This window comes from Calypte anna, chromosome 1, assembly GCF_003957555.1.
Source record: "Calypte anna isolate BGI_N300 chromosome 1, bCalAnn1_v1.p, whole genome shotgun sequence".
Classification (NCBI taxonomy): domain Eukaryota; kingdom Metazoa; phylum Chordata; class Aves; order Apodiformes; family Trochilidae; genus Calypte; species Calypte anna.
In genome coordinates this window covers 15,237,258-15,260,969 of record NC_044244.1, presented here as the reverse complement: position 1 = coordinate 15,260,969, position 23,712 = coordinate 15,237,258, and the positions used below count along the sequence as shown (strand labels likewise).

At 37.2% G+C, this 23,712-nt stretch overlaps 1 protein-coding gene across 2 annotated transcripts in view; it reads right to left on the bottom strand.

Moving 5' to 3' along the window:
- The window catches only part of CPNE8 (copine 8), an 86,585-nt gene that overhangs the window by 60,683 nt on the left and 2,190 nt on the right, over positions 1-23,712 (bottom strand). The window contains exons 2-3 of one of the 2 annotated variants that reach the window (XM_030450704.1): positions 13,055-13,095; positions 7,935-7,981 (exon numbers count right to left, since the gene is read on the bottom strand). In XM_030450704.1, the coding sequence (XP_030306564.1) occupies positions 7,935-7,981; positions 13,055-13,095 (88 nt within the window). Of the gene's footprint in view, positions 1-6,168; positions 6,220-7,934; positions 7,982-13,054; positions 13,096-23,712 lie in introns of those variants that run through there. The other variant, XM_030450713.1, reaches the window with a different exon arrangement.

Below are 23,712 nucleotides of genomic sequence, written 5' to 3'. Positions count from 1 at the left end.
AGTACCGTTTGAAGGTATGCACTGAAATTTTAAGCTACCCTCCAACACAAGTCAATAAATAGCTGTTAATCAGACCAGGAATGAGAAATGAAAACAATGGGGTCATAAGGACCATCTGTTTTCCAGTTCTGAACAAGAATATATCTCATCTATATATTTTTTTCCTCTCAACTGTCCTGCTTCTTACGTTTGCACTATTACACAAACTGTCCATATTTTATTAAAGAATGCAATCAGCTGCATAAAGAGATTTAGCCTTATTACTGAAATCTGCTAAGCATTGACTTCTCTAGAAGCAAAGGACCCTGTACCTTCAAAAAGAAGATCCAAGGATGGCTGCACTCCAAGTGTCAAAGCTATCAGAAGCACACCAATTAAGTAAAGAAAATGTATTAAGTTCTGGTAGTCTCTCAAGCTATGACAAAAGTAATGTATGACACACATATACAAATATATCCATGAAAACATCTCCCAGCCTGTGCAGATTCAAGTAGTAAATTGTCCTGGGAGATTCTTTGATCATGAAGCAAGAAAAGAAAGATAACCAAAGTTCTTCAAATCCTCAGATTAGGACAAGTTTGAAGGAGAGTAAGAGGATGTTCAATCACTGCACTTCTATACACATGGAAGACATGGAAAAACAAAGAACACAGAGAGCTGTGTACTAAGAAAGTTTACTTCCTGCTGTCAAAGTCATCATTAAAATTGAAAGGCACAGACCCAAAATAACTAAGTGACCTCAGAGCATAATTTGTCAAAGAGTTCATTTAGGGGCACTAATACCTCTTTTGACAACCCCCTGGCTTGACACTTTCATAAACATATCCTTTTCTGACAGTATGATCCTTCTTGAAATAGTAAAAGCAGTTTGCACAACAGAAGGATTTACTTGACTTCAGAAAATCCATTCAGAGGAAAATAAAATTTATGGCTAAGGAAAATAGAAAAGAATCATAAAATACTTGAGGTTGGAAGGGATCTCAGAGACTTTCCAGTTCCACCTACCTGCTCAAAATAGAATCAGTTAGAGCAGGTTGTCAAGCCAGGTTTTGAGCCTGTACACAGCCTCTTTGTTCAATATATTCCGTTATAAGATCACCTGCATAGTAAAAACATTTTTTGTCTTATATTTAAATATTATTTTCTATATTTGAGTTTGTGCCCACTGGCTTTTGTACTTTCAGCAGATACAGCTGAGAAAACTCTGGTCCTCTTTACTGCCTCAGATCAGGTATTTATAAACATGGATAAAATGTAAGCCTTTTTACCAAGCTGAACAACTGCAGCTCTCAGCCCCCCCTCATGAGTTACTCCAGTCCCTTTAACATCTTACTGACCCTCTAACTCTGGCTGGAGAGGGAGTCACAGACACTCACCTAAGACAAAACCCCAGCTTATTTATAAAGACTTGTGGACTCTCTCACACAGCTCAACAAAGACAAATTCAAAGTTCTGTACTGGTATTGGGGACTGAGTGGTGGTGTATGAGCTGTGCAGAAAAGGTCTTGGTGCAGCCATGAGGACTTAACACACTGGGTTGTATTACAGTCAGCACAGCCCCCAGATCAAAGGCAACAACTATTCCACCTCTATTTGACACATGTGCCACCACCTGGAAACTGGGTACAGTCTGGGGCTCTAAATATAACTGAACCAACAGGCCCTACGAGAAAGAAAAAAAACAATCAGCAGCCTGGGACACTCAACTGGAGGAAAAGCAAATGGAGTTCCATTTGTTCAGCTTGGAGAAGAGGTTTAGGAAAGATCTTCTTCTACTATCATGCACCTGCATTATACATGACAGAGAGTTCACAAAGGACACAACAGAAGGACACAATAGGCAAAAGTTGTAACAAAGGAACCTAGAAAGGGATACTGGGAAACACTCTTCCAGAATGAGTGGTTAAGCACTGGAATGGGTTACCCAGAGCCCTGTGCAGTCTCTGCCATTGGCAAATTTCAAACCTTAGCTGGGAATGGCCCTGAGCAGCCTGGCTTAACTTTGAAGGTGGCTGTGCGTGGACCAGGATGATAAACCAGACACAGCAGATAAATAGGAGCATGGGTAACACAGAGGTTCCTTTCACCTAAATTAATCCCTGATTATGTTATAAAATGTCATTACATCATTATTTCGTATCTCAGATTTTAAGTTTTATAGTTTCACTGAAATAGAACTATGTATGAATTTGAAGGAAACATTACTTCAAAATTAAAAAAACAGTTACAAAATGGAAGGTAATGTCAGTTTTACTTTTCTAAAACTCTTCAAATCTGCATTTTTTTCAGTAAATAATATTTCCCTTTACTCTATAATCATATTACACTTGGGAAATCTTTCAGACTTGATTTAAAATGCATGACAGAAGTGTATCAGTAAAAGAGGATAAATATGGAAAGTGCTGATGATTAAATCACACTGAGACCAGAGAAGGTGTAACAATACCAGTTATGTGGTTACCTTTATCTCTCATCAGTTATACTGAAATTGTTACAAAACTCAGAAGATTTAATTCAGTGGCACTAACAACTTTTCTTTAAATTATTTTTTTTTTCAGTTGAGGCTTCAGTTTTTCTGTCCCCTTTTTTCGAAGGGCTACACAAACAATTTCTCTACATTGAACTAATACAATTCATTATTTAACTGAAAAAATACTATTAAAATTTATAGGTTACATTAAAATGCTGGCCTCTAAAAATCATCAGTCTACATTTTTCAGCTTACCAAAGTATCATCTTTTAAAATCTGTTTTACCAATTTTCTATAAACTTTTTTAAGCACAACAGGCTATTTCTATAATGCAGTCACTTACAGCTAGTTACACAGCTGCTCATTAATTAGTTCTCCACATGACCTAGTTTTATCACCAGCAGGTATGTAAAGCTAAAATCTTTACATAGCCAACAAGCAAGTACTTCTAAAAATGTTATTCAGGAGAATAATAGAATCAATTTAACTATTCAAAGGAAAATCAACATTCAACAAAAGAACCTGAGATGGACTGTCTTTGTCACCTCATAATGCAAGCTCTCCTGGTAGAAGGGGATTTTTACTTTTTTTCATTTACTAATGATGCTGTTCCAATAATTAATCACACCCATTCCCAAAAAGAAGTTCTTGTTTCTTGCCTGATTCTTCTTTCACTTCCTTTTCCAGCTTTTGGATCTTTCTATATACCTTTGTTAGACAGAAATGTTTTCCATTACGAAATTCATGGTCTTAGTGTTGATATTTATAGCTGATTATAATTATCCTTAATTTACTCTTTAGTTAGGAAAATAATTTGAGCTTCAGTTTTTCAGTGTAACGTTATTTAATCTTATAAGAATTCATTATTTTTAACTCTAGTCTGCCTTTTGAAAGACAGACTTGTCTTTTAAACTTTCTTGAAATGTGAACCTACTATTCTGTTACAATTCTAGGATACTGAAGAACTAAAAAAATGGTTTCATCTATCAGTAAGTTCTTGGCTCTGATCTAAATGGCTTTTGAAAATTCTTCAGAAAGCTCCAGGTAATACTTTTCATTGGAAAGTCACTGCACAAAATGGTATATGAACAGATAACAAAAGATAATCCCCTTCTCAGAGTTTGTAATCTAGCTTAATTGCATGTCAACAGAACAAATAGGAAACTTGAATTGTGGAGAAATAAAGGCAGCACCAATCAAATGAGCCTGGTATAATGATTAAGTCTCAAGTAATTTAATAGTCTCAAGTAATTACATAAACCACAAGAAAACAAAAAATTCACAACTGCCGACCCCATCCTAGAAAAAGCATGGTCAAAAAATACTCTGCAGTGTGTTTGTTTCATAAGAAGTATAATGCTTTTGATACATAAACTCACACTAATTATCAGAAAAAACACAACATTCCTCTAGCATGCATGCAGGTCCTCATATGAAATCTGTATGTACTTCATGGATGCATGATGGTGATTTCTATGTAACCCTTTTTTAACTGATAGTTGTACTTTCATCAGTATTTAAAATTCAGAAGAGATTCCTCATTTTTTCTGTGCTTTTGCTTCTTTCAATTAACTGTTGCCTTTGAAAGAAAACATTACTTCCTTGAAAATGTGTTTTTATTCTGTCTTAATTTGCTTAAGCAGTTGATTATTTCAAGAAATCTGCCAGACAACACTTTCCAGTGAACTAAATACCATGCAACAACAAAATTTATTCATTCTTCATCACTGCAGCATCATAGGATTCTTCCATACTCTCCATCCTTTGCTTCCACATACAGAAACTCTTTCTACTAACATGACACAAACTGCAATCCTATTTATGCCATGTCCATGTGCTAAAGAAGACACAAGCTATTGTTCCAAAGAAACTTCACCAGAACTCTAAAAACCCCCAAATCTAAATCCCAATAGGTGTTGATTATAAAACATCTAGCCTTTGTCATTTTCATTAAGACAGCCTTCAAAATCTACAAAGGAGACTAAGAGCCATGTCTCATTATGGTTCAAAACATAATCACTAGTGGATGCTGCAATGAAATGCTTACCTACCAGACACAAGTAAGTGCCCACTTTGAACAAAATCAGTCAGATTATCATGGAATCACTTAGGTTGGGCAAGATCTTTAAGGTCATCAAGTCCAACCATTAAGTTAACACTACCAAATCCACCACTGAACTATGTCCCTAAGCGCTACATCTACATGTCTTTTAAAAATCTCCAGCAATGATGACTGTTCCTAAGCTCACCAATCCTCTTGGTAAAGAAATTTTTCCTGATTTCCAATATAAACCTCCCCTGGTGCAACTTGAGGCCATTTCCTCTCATGCCGTTGTTTGTTACTCGGGAGAAGAGAACAACACCCACCTTGCTATAACCTCTTTCAGGTACTTGTATAGAGCAATAAGGTCTCCCTCCTCTTCTTCCCTGAGGAGAAGGTCTTGAGGGTGTTGGCTGATGAGACTCTCAACATGAGCCAGCAACATGGGCCTGCAGCCAAGAAAGCCAACTGTAACCCAGGCTACACCAAAAAAAGCATGGCCAGGAGGTCAAGAGGAGTGGCTCTCCTCTACTACGCTCTTGTGAGACACCACCTGGAGTACTGTATCCAGTTCTGGAGCCCCCAACATAAGAAGAACATGGAACTCTTGCAGCAAGTCCAGAGGAAGGCCATAAAGATGACCAGAGGACTGGAGCACCTCTGCTATGAAGACAAGCTAAGAGCTGGGGTTATTCAGCCTGGAGAACAGAAGGCTCTAGGGAGACCTTGTAACAGCCTTCCAGTACCCTGACGGGGGCCTACAAGAAAGCTGGGGAGGAGCTTTTTATAAGGGCATGAAAGTGATAGGACAGGGGGAAACAGTTTCAAACTGGGAAAGGGTATATTTAGATATTAGGAAGAAATTCCTTAGTGTGAGGGTGATGAGATACTGGAACAGATAGCCTAGGAAGGTTGTGGATACCCATTCCCTAGAAGTGTTCAAGGCCAGGAAGAATGGGGTTTTGAGCAACCTGGTGCTGTAGGAGTTTGAACTAGATGATCTTTATGTTCACTTCCAGCCCAAACCATCCTGTGATTCTGCATACAGAATTTTATTGAAAAACACAGTATTAGTGCATTCACCACTGAAGGCAGAAAAAGCACAAAGATATGAGATTACTCATCAACTAATCTTTTACCTATCACCTTATTTTTTACCACTGGTATAAATATAATACATCACAACCTAGAAAATGCAACCCTCACTCAGTTTCTCTGTCATATTAACCTCTGAATTTTGACTGCTGTAACAGCAGCTAGAACAGGATTCTACTCACTGAACCTTACATCTGACATGTAGGTGTAGGCTTTTGCCAGTCACTTGTAGGCATTCATCTGATGTATTGCATACATCTAAATTAGGTTTGATGAACTGCCCTCAGGATATTATCTTTTTTTCATTAACAAATAGTCAACCGAGCTGTAAATACCTATACCTTGACCTTCTCACGACTGACAAGATAGAAAAAAACATGTATGAGAAGTAAAAAAAAAAGCTAGATTTTCTATCAACTGCCACATAAAAAGTCTGTTCTAACCCCTGTAGCTCCTAAACTGTCATATGATGAAATAACCACATGCCAAAGTGCATTGTGCAGACAAGACATTGTCTAATCAGTACACAGATACAATGGAAGCAGTACTGTTGCACACTGACCTGTTCAGGTCATTCTGCTTTGGTCAAGGAGATAAAAAGGCAGAGCACAACACAAAGGTTCAAGGGGGTGAACTGGAGTTATTAGAAACCTGGATCTGTTAAAATCAAGAATAGATGGAATTTTTCCATCAGTCCCCCAAATCACCTCAAAATGAGCATGTGTAACAATTTCTAAGGTGCTCATGTTTTAATTTTACCATCAGGACAATCATTATATTAAAAATGGTTAATACTTATTTTAACAGTTGCACTAGAGAAGTATGAAAATTCCACAAAATTACATATGAACCTTGGACAAAAATAAAAGCCAGAATTTCTGACAAAGTTCTCTTAACCCCAGATCAGAAAAGGACCTGGATGCTTTAGTGATGATCTAAGGCTTGACTACCAAACAGCACCAAGCCACTTAGTCACCTGAATGCCTGAAAATTTCTCCACTTTCAGATATGGCTGTCCAGACATTTAGAACTCTGTGTATGTCCACTGCTTCTGACAATGTAAGTAAAATTAGTGAATTTCCATTTCCGTCCTCTAACTGACATTTCTTCACAGAAATCATCAGAAGAATGTAACCTATGGAAGGGATGAGCCCATAGTGACTGCCCTGTAAACCCAAATGTTGCCCTGAGAGAAGGTTCTAGAAACAGAAAATGGAACTTATGGGAAGGGGCCTGGTGTCACCTCTCTTGACTGACTGGTGTTTCAACCACTTCTGAAATTTGCATCACTGGTTCTAGAACTGGGGCTAATAAATAGGGCACACATAAGTCACTGGCATGCAGGCATTTCCTACATTGAACACCCCGGTTGGCACATTTCAGTGCTGGATCCAGGACTCCTCCACTCTCCACTGGAATTTTTACACAGTATTAATCACATGAAGTATCGGTTCTGAAACTAAGAACATCAAAGCTCCTCTCTTTCACAGGAAAGGCTACCACATTAAGGTGGTTAACTCCTCTCTTGGTGCTATTCTTAGAATGCATGGCCACACAACAGACCACCTACAGTGAAAAATGGTTCCATCAATCCTCTATGTAAGGCAGCTGAAGAGCACATTTTGTCAGTGGAAAAATGACCGCCCTTCCCACAACACTGTCAGCTCTTCCAAAGAATAACATAAAAGGAAAAAAATTAGATGACTAAGTACCAGGAAACAGGTCCAATCTATAAATGTTGATCTGCTGTAAATATGCAATTTAGAGACACTAGATTTAGGTTCTTAAAACATCTCCCTCCAGTGTTAACACTGATAAGTCAAGAAGACATAGGTAAGTCAATGCATAATGCATTTCCCTCCCCTGTAGCCTGCTATATACCTGGTGTATTCAGCAACACCTATCATCTCCCAAACACTACACAGAAAATGTAGATCTCTGCCACAACTACAGTCTAGTTTTGCTGACACTGACCATCACAACAGTAGAATCCTTCCATAGATCTTGTACTACGAGTGTCTTCCACCCTTGAGATCACAAACCTTGTTCAGACTGAGAGATAAGTTTGATTTAATTTCTCTCAGGGAGACTATAACACAGGAAAGTCATGTATTTTCTCTGATTTTGTTTTCCCTTTTGATAACAATACGTGATATAGAGGTGGAAACTGAGATTAATGTGCCACATTATTAAGTGCTCACTGGTAGACAGGAGTCCCATTGTTTAGTGTGGCATTCAAGAGGCTATGACATGCCTCTTTCTGATAGGGCAATTGAGCAGCCTTAAGTATACTTTAGAAGTTTATACATCTATAAATATGCATCTTACCTCTCTCCATTCTTTGTTTCCAATGGCTTGTGTGTACAAAACACAGACTGTGAAAAGACAAAAAAAATTTCTTCATTATCAGAATTTCACATATTCTTAAATTAAATGAACCAATTTTGTAGTCTTGTGCTGTTGAAATTAGTAACTAGGACAATCAGAAAGTCATATGTTTTCCCTCAGTTTTCAGCATGCCTAACCAGATCAGCAACAATATGGTCTAGCTGTTGCACAATGAGCTAATAAAGAGAATGGTTCTGAAATAGGAAGCAAAACTTATGCTTGACCTCCAGCAAATGACTTGACAATCTTCATCAGTAAAACTGGATAAAAACAAGTCTTCGTTAAATGTGGATAATCTGGCTATCCTACTTAATCTAATGCATAAATTACACTTCCTTCAAGAGATGAGAGAATTAAAATGAAAACAAATGACCCTACTGGAAAAAGGAAAAAAAAAACTTCTCCGGTTTTCTTCCTTAGTTCTGCTTCAAACTATTTATATATATTTAAGTATCTTCCACATGCATCCTGTTTTTTTAAACTAAAACCTAATAAAAAAGGGAATCAATGAAGTTTGTCAGCCTAAGCTGTTTCTGAAAGTTCAAGCAGCATAATACCACAGGCATCACTCTCCTCACAGATCTGTTTTTGCAATACAGAACCCACAACACACTAATGTGTAGCTTTCATCACAGGGACAGGTGACAAATGTACAGGGATTACAATCAGGTCTTTTAAACTGTAAGGTAAGTAAAAATCATTTGCTCTGAAGGAGTACTATAAGCTTTATTTTCTGTAGTCATGAACTAGTTGCAGCTAACAACCATACAGCATTTTTTATGTGAAACTCCACTACAACCCTTTTCCAAACAATGGAAAAACAGATACTTGAACACTTTTTTCCTGACAATTTCTTTTCCTGTGCTGATCATTATTTTTCACCAGAAAGTAAAAAATAATACTGTTGTGAGCTGCAGCCTTGCGTGATAAGGGTAGAAGCCTGGTTTTGTTCTAAGTGAAGTCAGAATCATCACCAGACCAAAGAAGAAATGAAGTCAAACTTCAAACTACGTTTTCTTCTTATTTGAAAGGTATATGCTCCTCACAGAAAAAGACCCCATTAGGCAGTAGCAAATAAAAGGAAAAACAAAAGGAACCAAGTTCAGTGTTTTTGTTCACATAAAAGTTAACACAATTCAACATTTTTTTTCCTCTTTCAAATAGGATGTCTTGTAGAAGAAAAAAAGCTGTTACAAAAAATTTCAAAATCTTTCTTTGGAGGTGTCTGTCTTTCTCCATTTAGTCTAAATGAAATCTTGGGTTTCCTACTTTTGTTTCATGCTCATACCCATCTGCAAGAATCCTAGTTTCCAAATTCAGTTTTTGTAATCACAAAATTCAGTTTCCAAATTCAGTTTTTGTAAAACTGTGGAGTTTTTCATCTTTGGAGCACTTCTGGAAAGTGATACTATCATTCTTACCCTTTCATTGCCAAGGCATTCATTAGTAGGCTTCTATTTCCCTCCACTTTCAGTGGCTCCCCAGTGCTTCCAAAGGTATGCCCTAGGACCACCTCTCTTGTTTAAGAATCATTTCTATGAAACCTTAAATGAGGAGAAAAGAGCTAAGAATTTTTAGTATGACTAGCAATTTTCTAATATTTATCTAGGTTGAAGATGTGTCAGGTACCTTAAAGATAATGGTTATATAGACCAATAATAACCTCATGTAGTATTTATTTTATTCTAGAGTGCAAGTTTTGACAGTTCTCTAAAACTCACCCCCGAAATTATCAGGAAAGCATCCATAATACTAGTCCATCAGTGGTGCTAAGATTTATTATCCTTACAGGCTCCCAGAGAGGCATTTTTATAACGATCCTGATAACATAATAATCACAACAATCCCTCAAAAACTTCATCAAAATCATATCCAACCAAGGAAATGCAGGTAAATATGTTGAAGTTGATCTAAAGCACCTGAACTGCTTAACCCAGAAATCTAAGGCTTCATGAAACAACCAATTTTGGTGGTTTTTTTTTTTTAGCAAAAAATGGTATATAAAATTTTCATGTGGGAGGGAAAGGAATAAAATGGGAAGAACAGGAAATTCTTAAGTTTCAAAAGCCAACATACATTTCAAGAGAGAGATGAACAACCACTTCTTCCCTCATAATCTGGAAATTTGAGGAAGTTCACAGCAGAGCACACTTGAAGAGTAACACACCCTCACAAGGAACTTGGATAAAAAACCCTTTTAGGTTTTACCACACTGTTCTTCAAAGGGAAGATACAGCCATATCTATAGTGAAAAAGATGAACATCTAATAATATTTAACTCTGTATACTGATACCATAGTGTCAAATTCAAGGTAAATGAAATCTTGTAGTGAAGGTGAAAGTGTCACTAGTCATCACTCAGTTGTAGTCAGTTCTGAAAATGTTATAGTCCTCTCTTACTTTCCCAGATTGTATCTTTTTTACCCATTCAATGCATATATGCTTGTCCCAGAAACTCCTGTTACATCCAAGCTGCCCAATTTTATTCCATTTCAAGAAAGTCTTAACCACAATGAAGTTGTCCTTTTCCCCAAGCTACCTAAATCTTTCCTTGATCTTTTCCTTGACCCTGCAGCAGGGGTTCCCCATTACTTCACTGATCAGCTTCCATACCTTGAAGGCAGAAGTTTCTGAAGGTCCCTTTGTCCCAGTTGTTAAGAGATTTTTCTCACTTTTACTGTCTTGCAGCAGAACAGTTTTTAACTCTGCATTCTTTCCTATCAGACTCTTTCTGTTACCATACTCAGGAGTCACAGGGCTCCAGGAGAGGACATTCCATCCTAACCACGGTGCTGCCATGACAGTGCAGTGGCTCAGTTTGCCTAGAAAGTGTGTGGGAAGAATTCTGCCAAGCTGACACCAGATGAATAAACATTTCAAACTCATTAACCTAAATCTCTTTTGCAGGTTAGTGCTGTCCCATCAGGGAAGCACTGCTTTAGCTCATTCTCTCAAACAAAATTTAAAAATGTGTTTTCTCAAAAATATTCCTAGAAAAAAAATAGTCTCCAAAGTGGAAGAATAGAATGGTCCAAATGCTGCACTGCCAGTAAGAGTCTTCAATGTTGTTTAAATTGTTTCATGAACCAGGGCTATACAAGTCTTTCCCATGTATATCTAATATCTCTACATTATTTCTGTAATTTACCTCTAGCGAGGCAAAGTGCTGGCTTCCTCTCAGCATGAATATTCTAGATTGCAGGGAAGTGGTCAGAATTACAATACATACTGAGTAGCAATTAAAATATCAAAAAAAGGATAAGCAAGCCTCCCAGAAGAACCAGAGAAATCACAAGTTCCTTTTTAATTTTAGGAGAAGCTGCTTATGCTAGTATGGGAGTCAACTATATTCATGTGTGTTCCTCTCCAAAAAAAGACCAAGAGGATAAAATCAGATTTTCACTGTCAGTGTGGTCCCTAGGTAATGGTGCTGGAGTTTGAAAAGCATATTAGAATTGGGCTAGTCAAGTCCAGTGAGATCTCCAAGTACAGAGTGACTCTACAAGGTTCCACCTTTTATGAGACCCAATGGTCAAAAATTCCATGGGTCTGTATGTGGATCTTGTGGAAGGCACATGATGCTGGTTTTAACACCTTTTTTAGCTAAGTTTACATAAAGTTACTGTAGAGAGATGAGCCTAAGAACGGCCTTTGTTTGAGCAGACATGCCAAGGAAACTTTGCTGCCATACTTTCAACTACAGAAAAGAATTTTATACTACATCCTTACCCTTTCATTTTTACAGCAGGATTGTATCTCTATGGATGCTGGATATAAACAAACCAAACTGGCTAATAAAAAACCCTGTAGGATTCCAAAACTATATGTTCACTGAGAGTATTTGCAATCAAAGCTGCTTCAAAAAGTAATTTCTTGAGTGCAAATACAGTAAAAGCACTTCCAGGGCTAATAGTTACTCCCTTCTCTCTTTACCAAGGACAGCATGACAGTATTCCATGGTTGTGCACTGTTAACCTGTAACAAAGCAGCCTGATTGGTACTCACAACTTGAGGTCAGATCTCTAAAGCACATTATCAACTTGAGTGCCTTAAATAGGTATTTACCAGAAACAAGAAAGCAGTATGTTTTGAATTAATACACAAGCTTATGACACTTTAAAAATACTTCCATATACTTTGAATATGTAAAAACCAAGACACTTCATCCCATGTTGAAAGGCATCTTGAGTCGACTGAAAGATCTCAGAGTTCAATCTATCAGGGGCAATAGGTTACTAACCACCCTTCAAAAGTGCTTAACCTAGACAATGGAGTTATTAGTCAACTGAAAGCCAGTTAGCAATTCATAAGACACTCAATTTTGCTTCTGCACGATCTCCCTGCACCAGAGGCACAGTATTGCCTACATCTCCTTTTCTAAAAACAACATTATATAGGTCAGGAATGCTGAAGGTACTCCTATCTTCATGCAGCTTTTCCACAGGAGGAAGTAGAAGCTTTTCCCATCGGAAGTCTCTTGTGAACAGACATACATATTCTCACAAAAGTACTCAAATATTTCATTCTATCCATATTTCAGTACTCAAGTCCATACACTTGATAGAAGCATATGTGTTATTTCCAATGTCAGTAAGCACAACACATGGCATTCTAACGAAGTTAGGACTTGGAAAACAAAGAAAATACAACCAACCAACCAAAAGAATCTCAGACAACTTAGAGAAAAAAAGATATGGAGAGTTGTAACGAAGATAACATGACCCAAACACCTCATACATAAGGACTAGTAAGTTAACACTACAGAAGTATTTTGATTAAATCCTATCAGAAAATAAAGAAATGTTTTACAGAATCAGCTCCGTGATGAAATTTTTATGAAGTGTCCAATACCGTAATATAGTAATGGATTTTAAATAAAAAGTTCTATCATATATAAATTCACAGGCATAATTCAACATAATTACTTTAAATAATTGTCACAAAGTAAATGCAAACCTAATTAATGCTGAAGAAAATGACTTATCTGATTTTTAATCCATTTGTAAACTTCAAATTTCACATATATTATGAGAACAAAAAGTAAAATGCTATATACTTACTCGGATCAGATTTAGAAAACGTATCTCTGTCCAAAAGATTTCTGTTAAAAAAAACAGATAAAATAACCTTATTTATAAAAAATGGTGTAAGATACAAATCAGATACCAATGCATATATGTTTTTAAAAATTTAGATCAAGAATCAGCTTAGTTTTCTGCCCTCCTAATATGCAAGATTTACACATAGTCACCCAGTACTAACACTTGAGTCATCTTACATTTCATTCTCTTATACATTTTGGATTTGAGCAAACTGTCTCATATACTTTAATACCATCAAGTGAAAAACAATGCACAACATGCACCCAAAACATTTATAATGGACATCAGGAACACAAATAGTTTTAAATGACAAGTGTCTACCAGATATTAACTTGCTAGTTGAACACAAAGCCTTAGGCTTTAATTAAAAGAATGGCTATGAGACCTCAGAGTTATAAGGAAACATCTGTAAGAATCTGTCAAGGATGAGTAAGGTAAAGAGAACTACAGCATATGAGGGACATAGAATTGGAACTTTGCAAATATCTACAGAACACTTAGGAGTAAGTAGTAGGAACTAATCTCTTTGTTATGCAATGCAGTTCCAATATCATAGCCACATCTCAGCCGACTGAAAATCATACAGAGGAGAAGACTCAAATTAGCAGTAAGTCTGGAGAATCAGTATTGACCAGAAAAACATTCTCAGAATAGTTACCAATATTTCATCACTCATAAATGAAATTTTAAAATAAATATTTAAATTATCTTGACAAACTAGGAATACAGGATGCCATTGAACAGAGACAAGACAGAGCTATTAAACTTAGGCAGGTAGTTTAAATTAGCAAGAAGACAGCACAGCAGGAGATACTGCAGTTACGTCAAAAACTGTTCTAGACATCCCTGTAGACCACAAGTCGAACTAAAATCCGAATCTTGCACCTTTGGGAAAAAAATACCATCCTGTAATACATAAAAATACCACTTCAGAGAAATTGTGTGGTTTTCTTCATACTGGTAAATACTCAATTCAAGCAATAATGTTTTAGGCACTCCAATTTCTTGCAATCGAAGACTGACGTGGAGCACCCACAGCCCAGTGGAATCAGAAAGTATCAGAAGTCTACAGAATATATCTATAAGGAAAATAGTGCTGTAAATTTAAGCTGATCAACACAAACTGAGCAAGCAGAAACCCATTTAACCCTAAATTGAATTTTCTGCACTGCAGGCACAGAATTTTCATTGTTTTGCCATCTTTCATTGTGAAAGGTGGCCAGATGTGACCACTGAAGACCTTTAAGAACAAGTCCTAATAAGTTGTTTACTCCTACCCTGGAGCAAAAGGAAGAATTAAGTAACCAATTTACATGCCTTACACATTATTTTCAGTAATTAGCGCAGCCTCTTCAAAGGTCACCATTTGTTACTCTCACTCAAACCTAAATGACATTATTTTTTTGCTACTGAACAGTGCTGAAAAACACATTAATAATTTTGATCAATACAGGTGTTCTAAGCACGTCACTCAGATTTCAACAAGGAAAATATATTCTCAGTTTAGGTACTGCTAAATCCACATTTCAGAAGAAGCAGTATGAACAAAAGATAACTTTATAAGACTGCTGGGTTCATCTCTTATTTAGCCAAATAGGCACTGGGATTAAAATTAGGACTTGTGACGTGAAATCTGTTCATGCTACTTCTTCAGAACTACTCTAATCCACTCAGAAGTGGAATTTTTATATATGCATTTAATGATGCTCATAAAGGCTGTATTCCATTTTACTAAAAAATGTACAAATATATTTTGAAATATCAGCAAACCCAGTAAAAACAGTGATTCCATATCTGTATTTGACAATCTCCACTACAAACTGCACTACACAACAGTACAGTAAATGCTGCAGTATCAGAACTGCTAATCCAAATGAAAATTGCCTTATTCCTCTTCAATTATACTTACTTAGCTATGCCACTAATTCATAGTAACTAGATTTGGGTTATTACCCCAAAATGAATTGCTATAAAAAACTAGAATTAGGGCTATATGAAACAAATAGTACATTAGGCTTTGGGATAGGCCTCCTATGCTCAGCATTAGATTCCCAAGCAATTTTAATTCTTCTGCGTAAGTACCATGTAATGTAATTGGTTTGTTTGTTCTTGTGTCTGCAGAGTAAGATTAAACCAGTTTAATGATTCTTACATGGAACTAAGATGCTATAAGTTCTTAACAAATGTCCTACTCTTATTTTGCTCCTTTTAAAGTTTTCTTCCTCTGTTTTCTCATACACATAAGAACACAAAGACTGGATATACTAGGTACTATAAGGCTCAGCCTATCCCGAAACTCTTGATTCCAGCAGAGGCCAAAAGTAGGTACCATGGGAACAGCATAACAAGGTAAGAGAGAGTGTCTCTGGTCACCAACCATCTGCTGCTCAGGGACTTCTTGAATTAAGATTTCTACATAGATTGTAAGGGGTTAGATAGCAAAGTTTAAAATTGCAATTCAGGTCAGTAAGTGTCATTAATTCACAGTTTAAAACTAATACAGCTTGTAGCATCCTCAATTCAACCCTTCAAACATTTTACCATAAATGTCTTCAGCAAAATTTGCAGACATGCCTGATCTCCCAAATCATTAATAGCCAACCAAAATGGTAACACAATAACTTGACAAGCTGTTCATGCAAGGTAGACAGCTTTGCAAGAAATTTAAAGAATAGTGTGCCCCAAAAAAACAAAAAACAAAAGCCCTCCCAAAACAACCAAACAAAAACCAGCCAAACAGAAAAACCCGCACAAAACGGTGTCTGATTTAACTCAATTAGCTTCTCCACTTCATTTGTGCATTTTCATTTTAGGGAGGAAACAATCAAAATGCTCCTTTCAATATAAGAAAACTTCCTGACATATAAGCACAGGAGAATCAACAACTAAAAGGAATGGTAATAGCAAAAGATGACGACTGGATGCGCTTCTTTATCATCTTCATGGTCAATGGCACTTTCTGCACAGGCTGAGTAATACAGGGCATATTTCTTTTCCTTCTTCCTGAAAAATGCATTCTCTCTAATAGTACACTATTTTGACTCAGGAAATAGTTCTAGGAAATCTCACAAACTCAGAAATAGCTTATACTTCAATTTCTTCCTCCTAATCTATGGTATCAAGAGGAACAGATTTCTATTTTTATTGGATACAGTGAGTATATTTTTTTGTCGTTAAGCATTTCAGATAAAGAATGCAAAAAGAAAAAAGAAGGAATTGCTATCAATTACGAGGAAGAAAAAAAATAATATGCTTTTACTTGAAAAAACATGCACATGAAATTCATCCAGCAAAGAAATCTAGGAACATCTGTGCAGAAAAAATTGCTCTACCATTACAGATCCTGAAGGAATTAATTCTACACCTGCCCTTTCTGGAATGGACATTCCAAAATGTTTTAATAGCAGAGATGACTAAGGGGAAGAGCGAGGGGGGGGGGGGGGCGGAAGCAGAAGCCAAGGCAATAACATCTACCTATTCTAAACTGCAAAGCACAAGACAAACTAGAAATAGTGGGATAAAGTTTTATTTTTCTGTATAATTAGAGCAATTTCCCCAGGGGAAACCAAAAAAGTAATCAGTAAATTACAAAGAACAGTACTTATCTATGCCTTGCAGAATTACTTTGTTGAGGACAGTTTCATAACTCCCAAAAGATTTATCAAGTTAACAGTTTCTGCCCACTGCTTTTTTTGATATAGATTAGAATATTTCAATTGGAAGGGACATACAGTGATCATCTGGTCAAACTACCTGACCACTTCTAGGTGACCAAATGCTTAAATATGTTATTAAGGACATTGTCCAAAGAGCTCTTAACATCGACAGTGGGGCATCAATCACCTCTCCAGGAAGCCTGTTCCAGTGTTTGACCACCTTCTCAATAAAGAAATGCCTCCTAATGTACAATATTTTGTACTATGTTTAATGTAAAACCAGTTCAAGTACAAATCAGATACTTCAGGATTCAGTGATGTAGTTAACATTGGTAGCTAAACAGAAACCACTGCAGCCTATGATGCTTTCTACCATCTCATGTATTTCATGTATGTTGACAAAGACTGACCTATGTTAAAAAGAAACATTTGCTCACCTTGTTCACATATACTTTGCTTCAAATCAGACCTTATTTTAATGATCAATATCTTAAAAAAAAAAAAAAGTACAGAACAAGAAGTTAAGTTTCATTCTAAATTTAACCTTTGGTTAAGCCCACCTGCTAAGCAGAAATAAATCCAGTTCTCTCTCCAGAAATGACAGAATTCTGACTCAGAAGAACAGATTACAGTAACTACAAAACTGAATAGTTCAAAATTATTTCTCTAGTTTCAAAATTAAAACAAAATTATTGTGTTCACATGATGTGGCAAATGTTTATGCATTGCTTTCAACAGCTCTGAAATCCTTAATGATAAAAATTAATTTTTCAGAATCTCTCAAAGTGCTATGGTTTTATGTCTCTCTAGATTACATTTAAGCACTTACAAAGATTCATTGGTTGTGAAATAAACACCCAGCAGTCTGCAAACATTGAAGTTAATTACCTGTGTAAAATTATTTTTAATTTTTAGGAAACATACATTTTCAGTATATTATAGCCTCATATAAGCACACATAAGTACTTTCTCACAGATATTTTTATCACTCCATGGGAAGAGGAATTGGTGTTAGTTCATTAAACAAATATATTTGTATTTCCTTCACTTAATGCTGGGTTCATATTCCCTTTCCAAGGAAGATTCTGGAGAAAAATAAAAAGGGGAAAAAGCAGCATCTCCACACTGTTTACTATGCAGAATACTATCCTTCTACTACTAATTGTAACATAGCTGTATTATATCCTACAAGTCACTGTCCCCCAGCCTTAGCTGATATTAGTGGACTTACAATGGTCAGTCCTATGTAAAATGACGTTATGATCCGAAGAGCCTACTTGAGTGAAGAGTCCACTTGACTTCTTGCAGAGCAATTTCACAAACAACTTCTCAGTTGTAGCACTAGCTTAGATAGTCACCTTTCCCTACCTATTTATTTTCTCCTTCTGTATTCTGTCAGAACACAACAAAAAGTAAGCTATTAGCCTTCAGATCTCTAGATTCAAAATGCCCTAGACCTAAAAGTAGATTAGACAATTTCTCAGCATTTTATCTTCTTGTTCAAAATAATTAGTTCTCTTAGGAAAGGCTCACATGTGGCTCTTCTGACTAAGACTCAATTAGGATGAGCTCTTCCTTTCTGTTCAGATTGTCTCCACTCTTTGGGGCACCAGAAGGACTGTGAAGAAAGCAAACCTCTCACATATGCAAGCTCAAAGAAACATCGCCAGTACTTTTTCATAACCTCTGCAGAACTATTTGACTCTTTTTGTTCACAAGATAAATAAATTTTTAGCCTCCCAGTCAATTTAAACACATATTGGTTCAGAAACTCCTCTCTTAAGGGAAAAGGAAAACTGCTGACTACTCCTGTCCTGGGAATTAAACAAAACATAAACCCAGACAAATAAAATAAAAAACAAACAAACAACCCCAAAACCCAACACAAAACAAAGAAAAAAAAACAACCAAAAAAAAAGACAACCCACCAAGCTCCCTCCCCCAAAATCCCCCCAAAACAAAAAACACAAAAAAACCCAACAAAACAATCAAAAAACCAAACAAAAAACTACAAAGGAATTGCCAGGTTCCTTTACTTCAATAGCAATAGCTTTACAGCATTTCTGTGGAAAAAGACAGCAAGTACTGGATTACAAAGATACTCTTGCAGATAAAGCAGACCTGAATACAATCTTGGACTGCTGCAGTCTAAATAAAAAAAGTTCAATTAGTAGTATCACAAACCTGTTGAACTTTGCTTCAGTACTACTCAAATTATTATTTGAAACCAACAGAATGAACAGTCTACATTCATGTTTCTAAGGCTGAGCAGGTAAACAGTGTCTGGCTCTGAGTGACATATCCTGGGGGGGTGTCACTAAGCATGGCTGGTAGTTGAAAGACCTGCTCCATCTAGTGCTAGCTCACTGGTCCTTTCCAGCTACTTTCAACCAGCCCATCCAAATCAATGGATATGCTGCCCCATTTCAGATCCAGCTTCTTTAGGAATGTATATTTAATACAGCACTTCATTAATGTATAACAACATATAAAACATACAGATTGGTTTTGCAGTTTTTCTGAAAAAAATCAATAAAAGATGTACATCAAAGAAGTCACAGAATTACAATCACAAAATGGTAAGGGGTTGGGGGGGACCTCTGAGGATCATCTAATCCAACCCCCTGCTAGAGCAGGATCCCCTAGAGCTGGTTTGAGAGGAATACATCCAGGCAGGTTGTGAATGTCTCCACAGATGGAGACTTCACAACCTCCCTGGGCAATCCGTTCCACTGCTGTATTACCCTCAGTGTGAAGTATTTCCTCATATTTAAGTTAAATCTTGTGTGCCAGTTTGTATCCATTACCCCTTATTCTGTCACTGGACACTATGGAGAAAAGTCCAGACCCATCCTTCTGACACCCACCCTTTCTTTATATATTTATAAACATTGGTAAGATGTCCCCTCAGCTTTCTTTTCTCTAAGCTAAACAACCCAAGCTCTTTTAGCTTTCCCTCATAGGGCAGATGCTCCAGTCCCTTAATCATCTTAGTGGCTCTGTGCAAGACTCCCTCCAGCAGTTCTTTGTCCTTTTTGAACTGTGGAGCCCAGAACTGCACACAGTACACTCCAGGTGAGGCCTCACCAGAGCAGAGTAGAGGGACTACCTCTCGGCCATGCTCTTCTTAATGCACCCCAGGATGGCATTGGCCCTCCTGGCTGCCAGGGCACGTTGTTGGCACATGGTGAGCCTGTTGTTCATCATGACTCCAAGGTCTTTTTCCCCAGAGCTGCTTTCCAGCAGGTCAGCTCCTTACCTGAACTGGTGAATGGGGTTGTTCCTCCCCATCTGGAGTACCCTACACTTGCCCTTATTGAACTTCATTTGGTTTCATGCCACCAAGCTTTCCAACCTGTGCAGGTCACACTGGATAGCAGCACAGCCCTCCTCTGGCTGCGAATATATTTAATAAGAAGATTCACTGACCCCTGAGGGACATCACTGCTCACCCATCTCCAGCCTGACTCAGCCACAGTGATCACAATTCTCAAGTATTTAGAAAGCAAATGTACACCATCAATGTAATACTCTTCATCCTATCTCAGTTACCACGGGGATGTTGGGGGGAGAAGTGAAGGAAAAGCACTGCTTAGTTCCAGAAAGAAAAAGGAAAAGGGAACAGGGAAAAGAGTGGAAATAAAACTACTACAGAAAGTCTTCAAAATAATTTTTGAAGTCGTAATGCACTCCCTATTACGTAGCCCTTTCCCTTTATAGCACCCTCCTGAGGCCTAAGGATGGTGGCTTCAGCTGTTGAAGGGTGTTTGAGTGAGCCATCCCTCAGTGTCCCACATCTTCTCTGGGGAGAAGCATTGAGTTTACAGTGGTGGCAGGGGTTGGACAGGTGGTCTCAGAAGAAGTATGATGTTGATGGATTCTTCCATCCAATTCTGAGGACACCTGGACTATTTTTTCAACATGCTCTTACATCTTGCTCTTGCTTCATTGGTCTACAACTCAATTTTACATCCAAATTTACTCTATAAAATGGTCCCCTCTTTTCAGCCCCTGGTCCTTCACCCATGGTTCTGTGTCCCCATTTGCAAGGTCTCTGCTATGGCACCACAGCGATGCTCCTCTGCATTGTGCTGAGAGGGTCACAAATACATCATTCTACACAGAATAATACTTGCTACTACTAACCATAGAAAGAAATATGGTTATGCCACATAAGTACACAAACATGAAACTACCTCCTAATGATTAGAAAAAATGCTATGTTTGCATTTGCAGCTAAGCAAACCCAAACAAAGGCAAAAACAAGTTAAGACAACACCTGACATGTCTTCAGACCTTGCACACATAGTATGATAGCTGGGGCCTATCCCTAGCAATCACAAAACACAGGACAACAGCTCTGCCTAGAAGTCACATGGCTACATGCCTAAAGCTCAAATAGGTACATAGGTGAAAACCACACCATGCAGGTTATTAGGAATCCATCTCCATGACTATTTTGATGGACACTGACTGTCACCCTTTTATATTTTTTCCCCCAGCACACTCATTTTTCCCAGCTGAAGCCAGCTGTCTAGGCAGATTTATTTCAAATTAAAAACATGTAAAATCAACTTCTGCTGTCAGTCACACATATCCACTTCAAAGAATTTTCATCCAACCTGCACACACATGCACAAAGAATGCAGGAAATGAAAACCAGACTTGCAATTAGAATTAATTTTATACTCTGTATTATGTATTACATGGAATTACAAGATCAAATAATTTACCATTAATATCTCTGTTATCATTGCATTTTTCTGTGACAGGGATTTTTAACAAATTGTTAATATTTAAAAAAAACCCATGAGATAAGTATGCTGGAGAACAGCAATCTTTCCAGAAGTAATGCCTAGGACAATCAAAGATATAATTAACTATACTTTTGGGTAGCACAACCACTAGGAAATCAATGGCTAAGACTTCCAGGCTTCCAAACAAAAGGAAAGACAAAAATTCTGAAGAAGTACATGTTGTTCTTCAGTGCAAAAAAAAGGGAAATTAAATTATCTTCATTACTGAGAATAAGACTTGCTTAATTACCTTCAGCTCACTCATTAATATTAGATTTCTGTACAAATTGTGAAGTGTCACAGAACTGATCCAAACCAGGCATGAGCAACCGATTGTATTTCTGTTGAATTTATGCTTGTCTTTATACCCATTACTTCTTGTGTGGGAATACAGCCAGTGCAGAGTCTATCCAGCATAAAATCAGAATGATGAGGACTGATTGCCTCATGGAGCACAAGCCTAGCAAAGCAATACTATCACAACAAACATTTCTACAGAAAGTGACCCTGAACTGTGTCAAGATTTTACAACACTTTTACCACCTTTTAGATAACAGTGTCATCTTTGATACACTACCAGAAGTCATAAAGTCATCAGACTACAGCTTTACTTAAAAAATTACTCCAAATAAGATAATTTGAATTGATAATTCCTTATTCAGTAAATAAATAAACATTGACAGGAAGCATAATGAAACTCTTGGCCTTACTTGTAAGACAAGAAAGATGGGAGCAAAATATAGTATTTAACTGGATTGGAATCAGTTGAGGGTATCACCAGAGAGGGATATACAGGGTGACAGATACATGGCCTGAAGCTTATCTTGAGCTCACATGGGACCACAGGTTCATATACACAGCTGGCCAGTGACAATTCTAGTCCAGACACTGGCTTGCAGTCAGTATGCAGTGCTAATACTCCTTTGGAGGAGGAGGAACTTCTGGGCAGTGAAACAGAAGTGCAATAGAGAAGAGTAGCCTATATTCTCTCTTCCACACTGACTGGAAGGCCAAGGGCCTGATCCTTCACCACATGACAATCATGCAAAATCATGCCAGCTGCAACAAATAAAGATTGCATAGGAGGTGACAGTGAAATTTTCAGTCCATGGATTGGATGCCCTCCAGGGCATGTGATGAAGGGAGCTACAGGGTGCAGATGAAGATGGCTACCAGACAATTGTTGACTGCTAGCAACACCACAGGATGCTCTGGGATGACATAAATTGAAGTTGTTCTGCCACTTTAGATCAGGCTCTTGGAAAATTCAGGCTCTTCTGAAAAACTCAGGTTATACCTCACAAAACTCAGAAAAGAACCATGAACTTCTCTTTTTTATTCAACTTTTTTACAGGCATTGAGTAGTAATAGTGAGAAATTAAGCCTTTTCTTGTTTTCCTAGTACTTGTAAAACTACAACTAATGCTGGAATTGAATGAGCCTTGGGAATCACAATAAAAGTTTTTAGTCACAAAGAAAACCCTGAAAAAGCATCATCTGATTTCCAAAATATTTCCTGTTTTTTTTTAATTTTCATAAACAATATGTCATCCTATGAGATGCACTTCTAAAGGCTACTTGATGTGCACCTGAACACAGAACAGGCTGGCTTCTAGAATAAGAAGAGTCTAGTGCCATCTACATGGTACTGGAACCTAATTTGGTAATGCTGACCAAAATATTCCAGGGTAAAGTAACCTTGCAAGTGATGACAGATGAGCCATACAGAATTAAAAGTTAAGTGAAAAGAAATTATAACCTCACTGAGTAAAAAGAAAAAAAAAAAAAAAAAAACCAGAGATGAAAGGATATTGTTTTGCCACAAATTTTGTGGCACAAACAGCCTGCACTGCCTCACTGACCATCAAGTTACACCTCCTGTACAAAATGTTCCCATACTTCCTGTTATTTAAAGAAAAAAAAATACAGGAAGAAGGAATAGTTATGACAGTTATGAGCTGATAAAACTGTTGATGTAAACTAGTGACCAAGTTGATTCTACAAGTCTTTCGATTTAAAAAGAAAATAATGCCATGACCCAAACTATTAAAAAGCATTTCTCCCCAGGTGTTAAGGAATACACAACTGCTAACTATTAAAGAATTTTCAACATTCTCCAAACTTTGCTCTTGCTGTATTTCACAATTTTGTTTAACACTGCTCT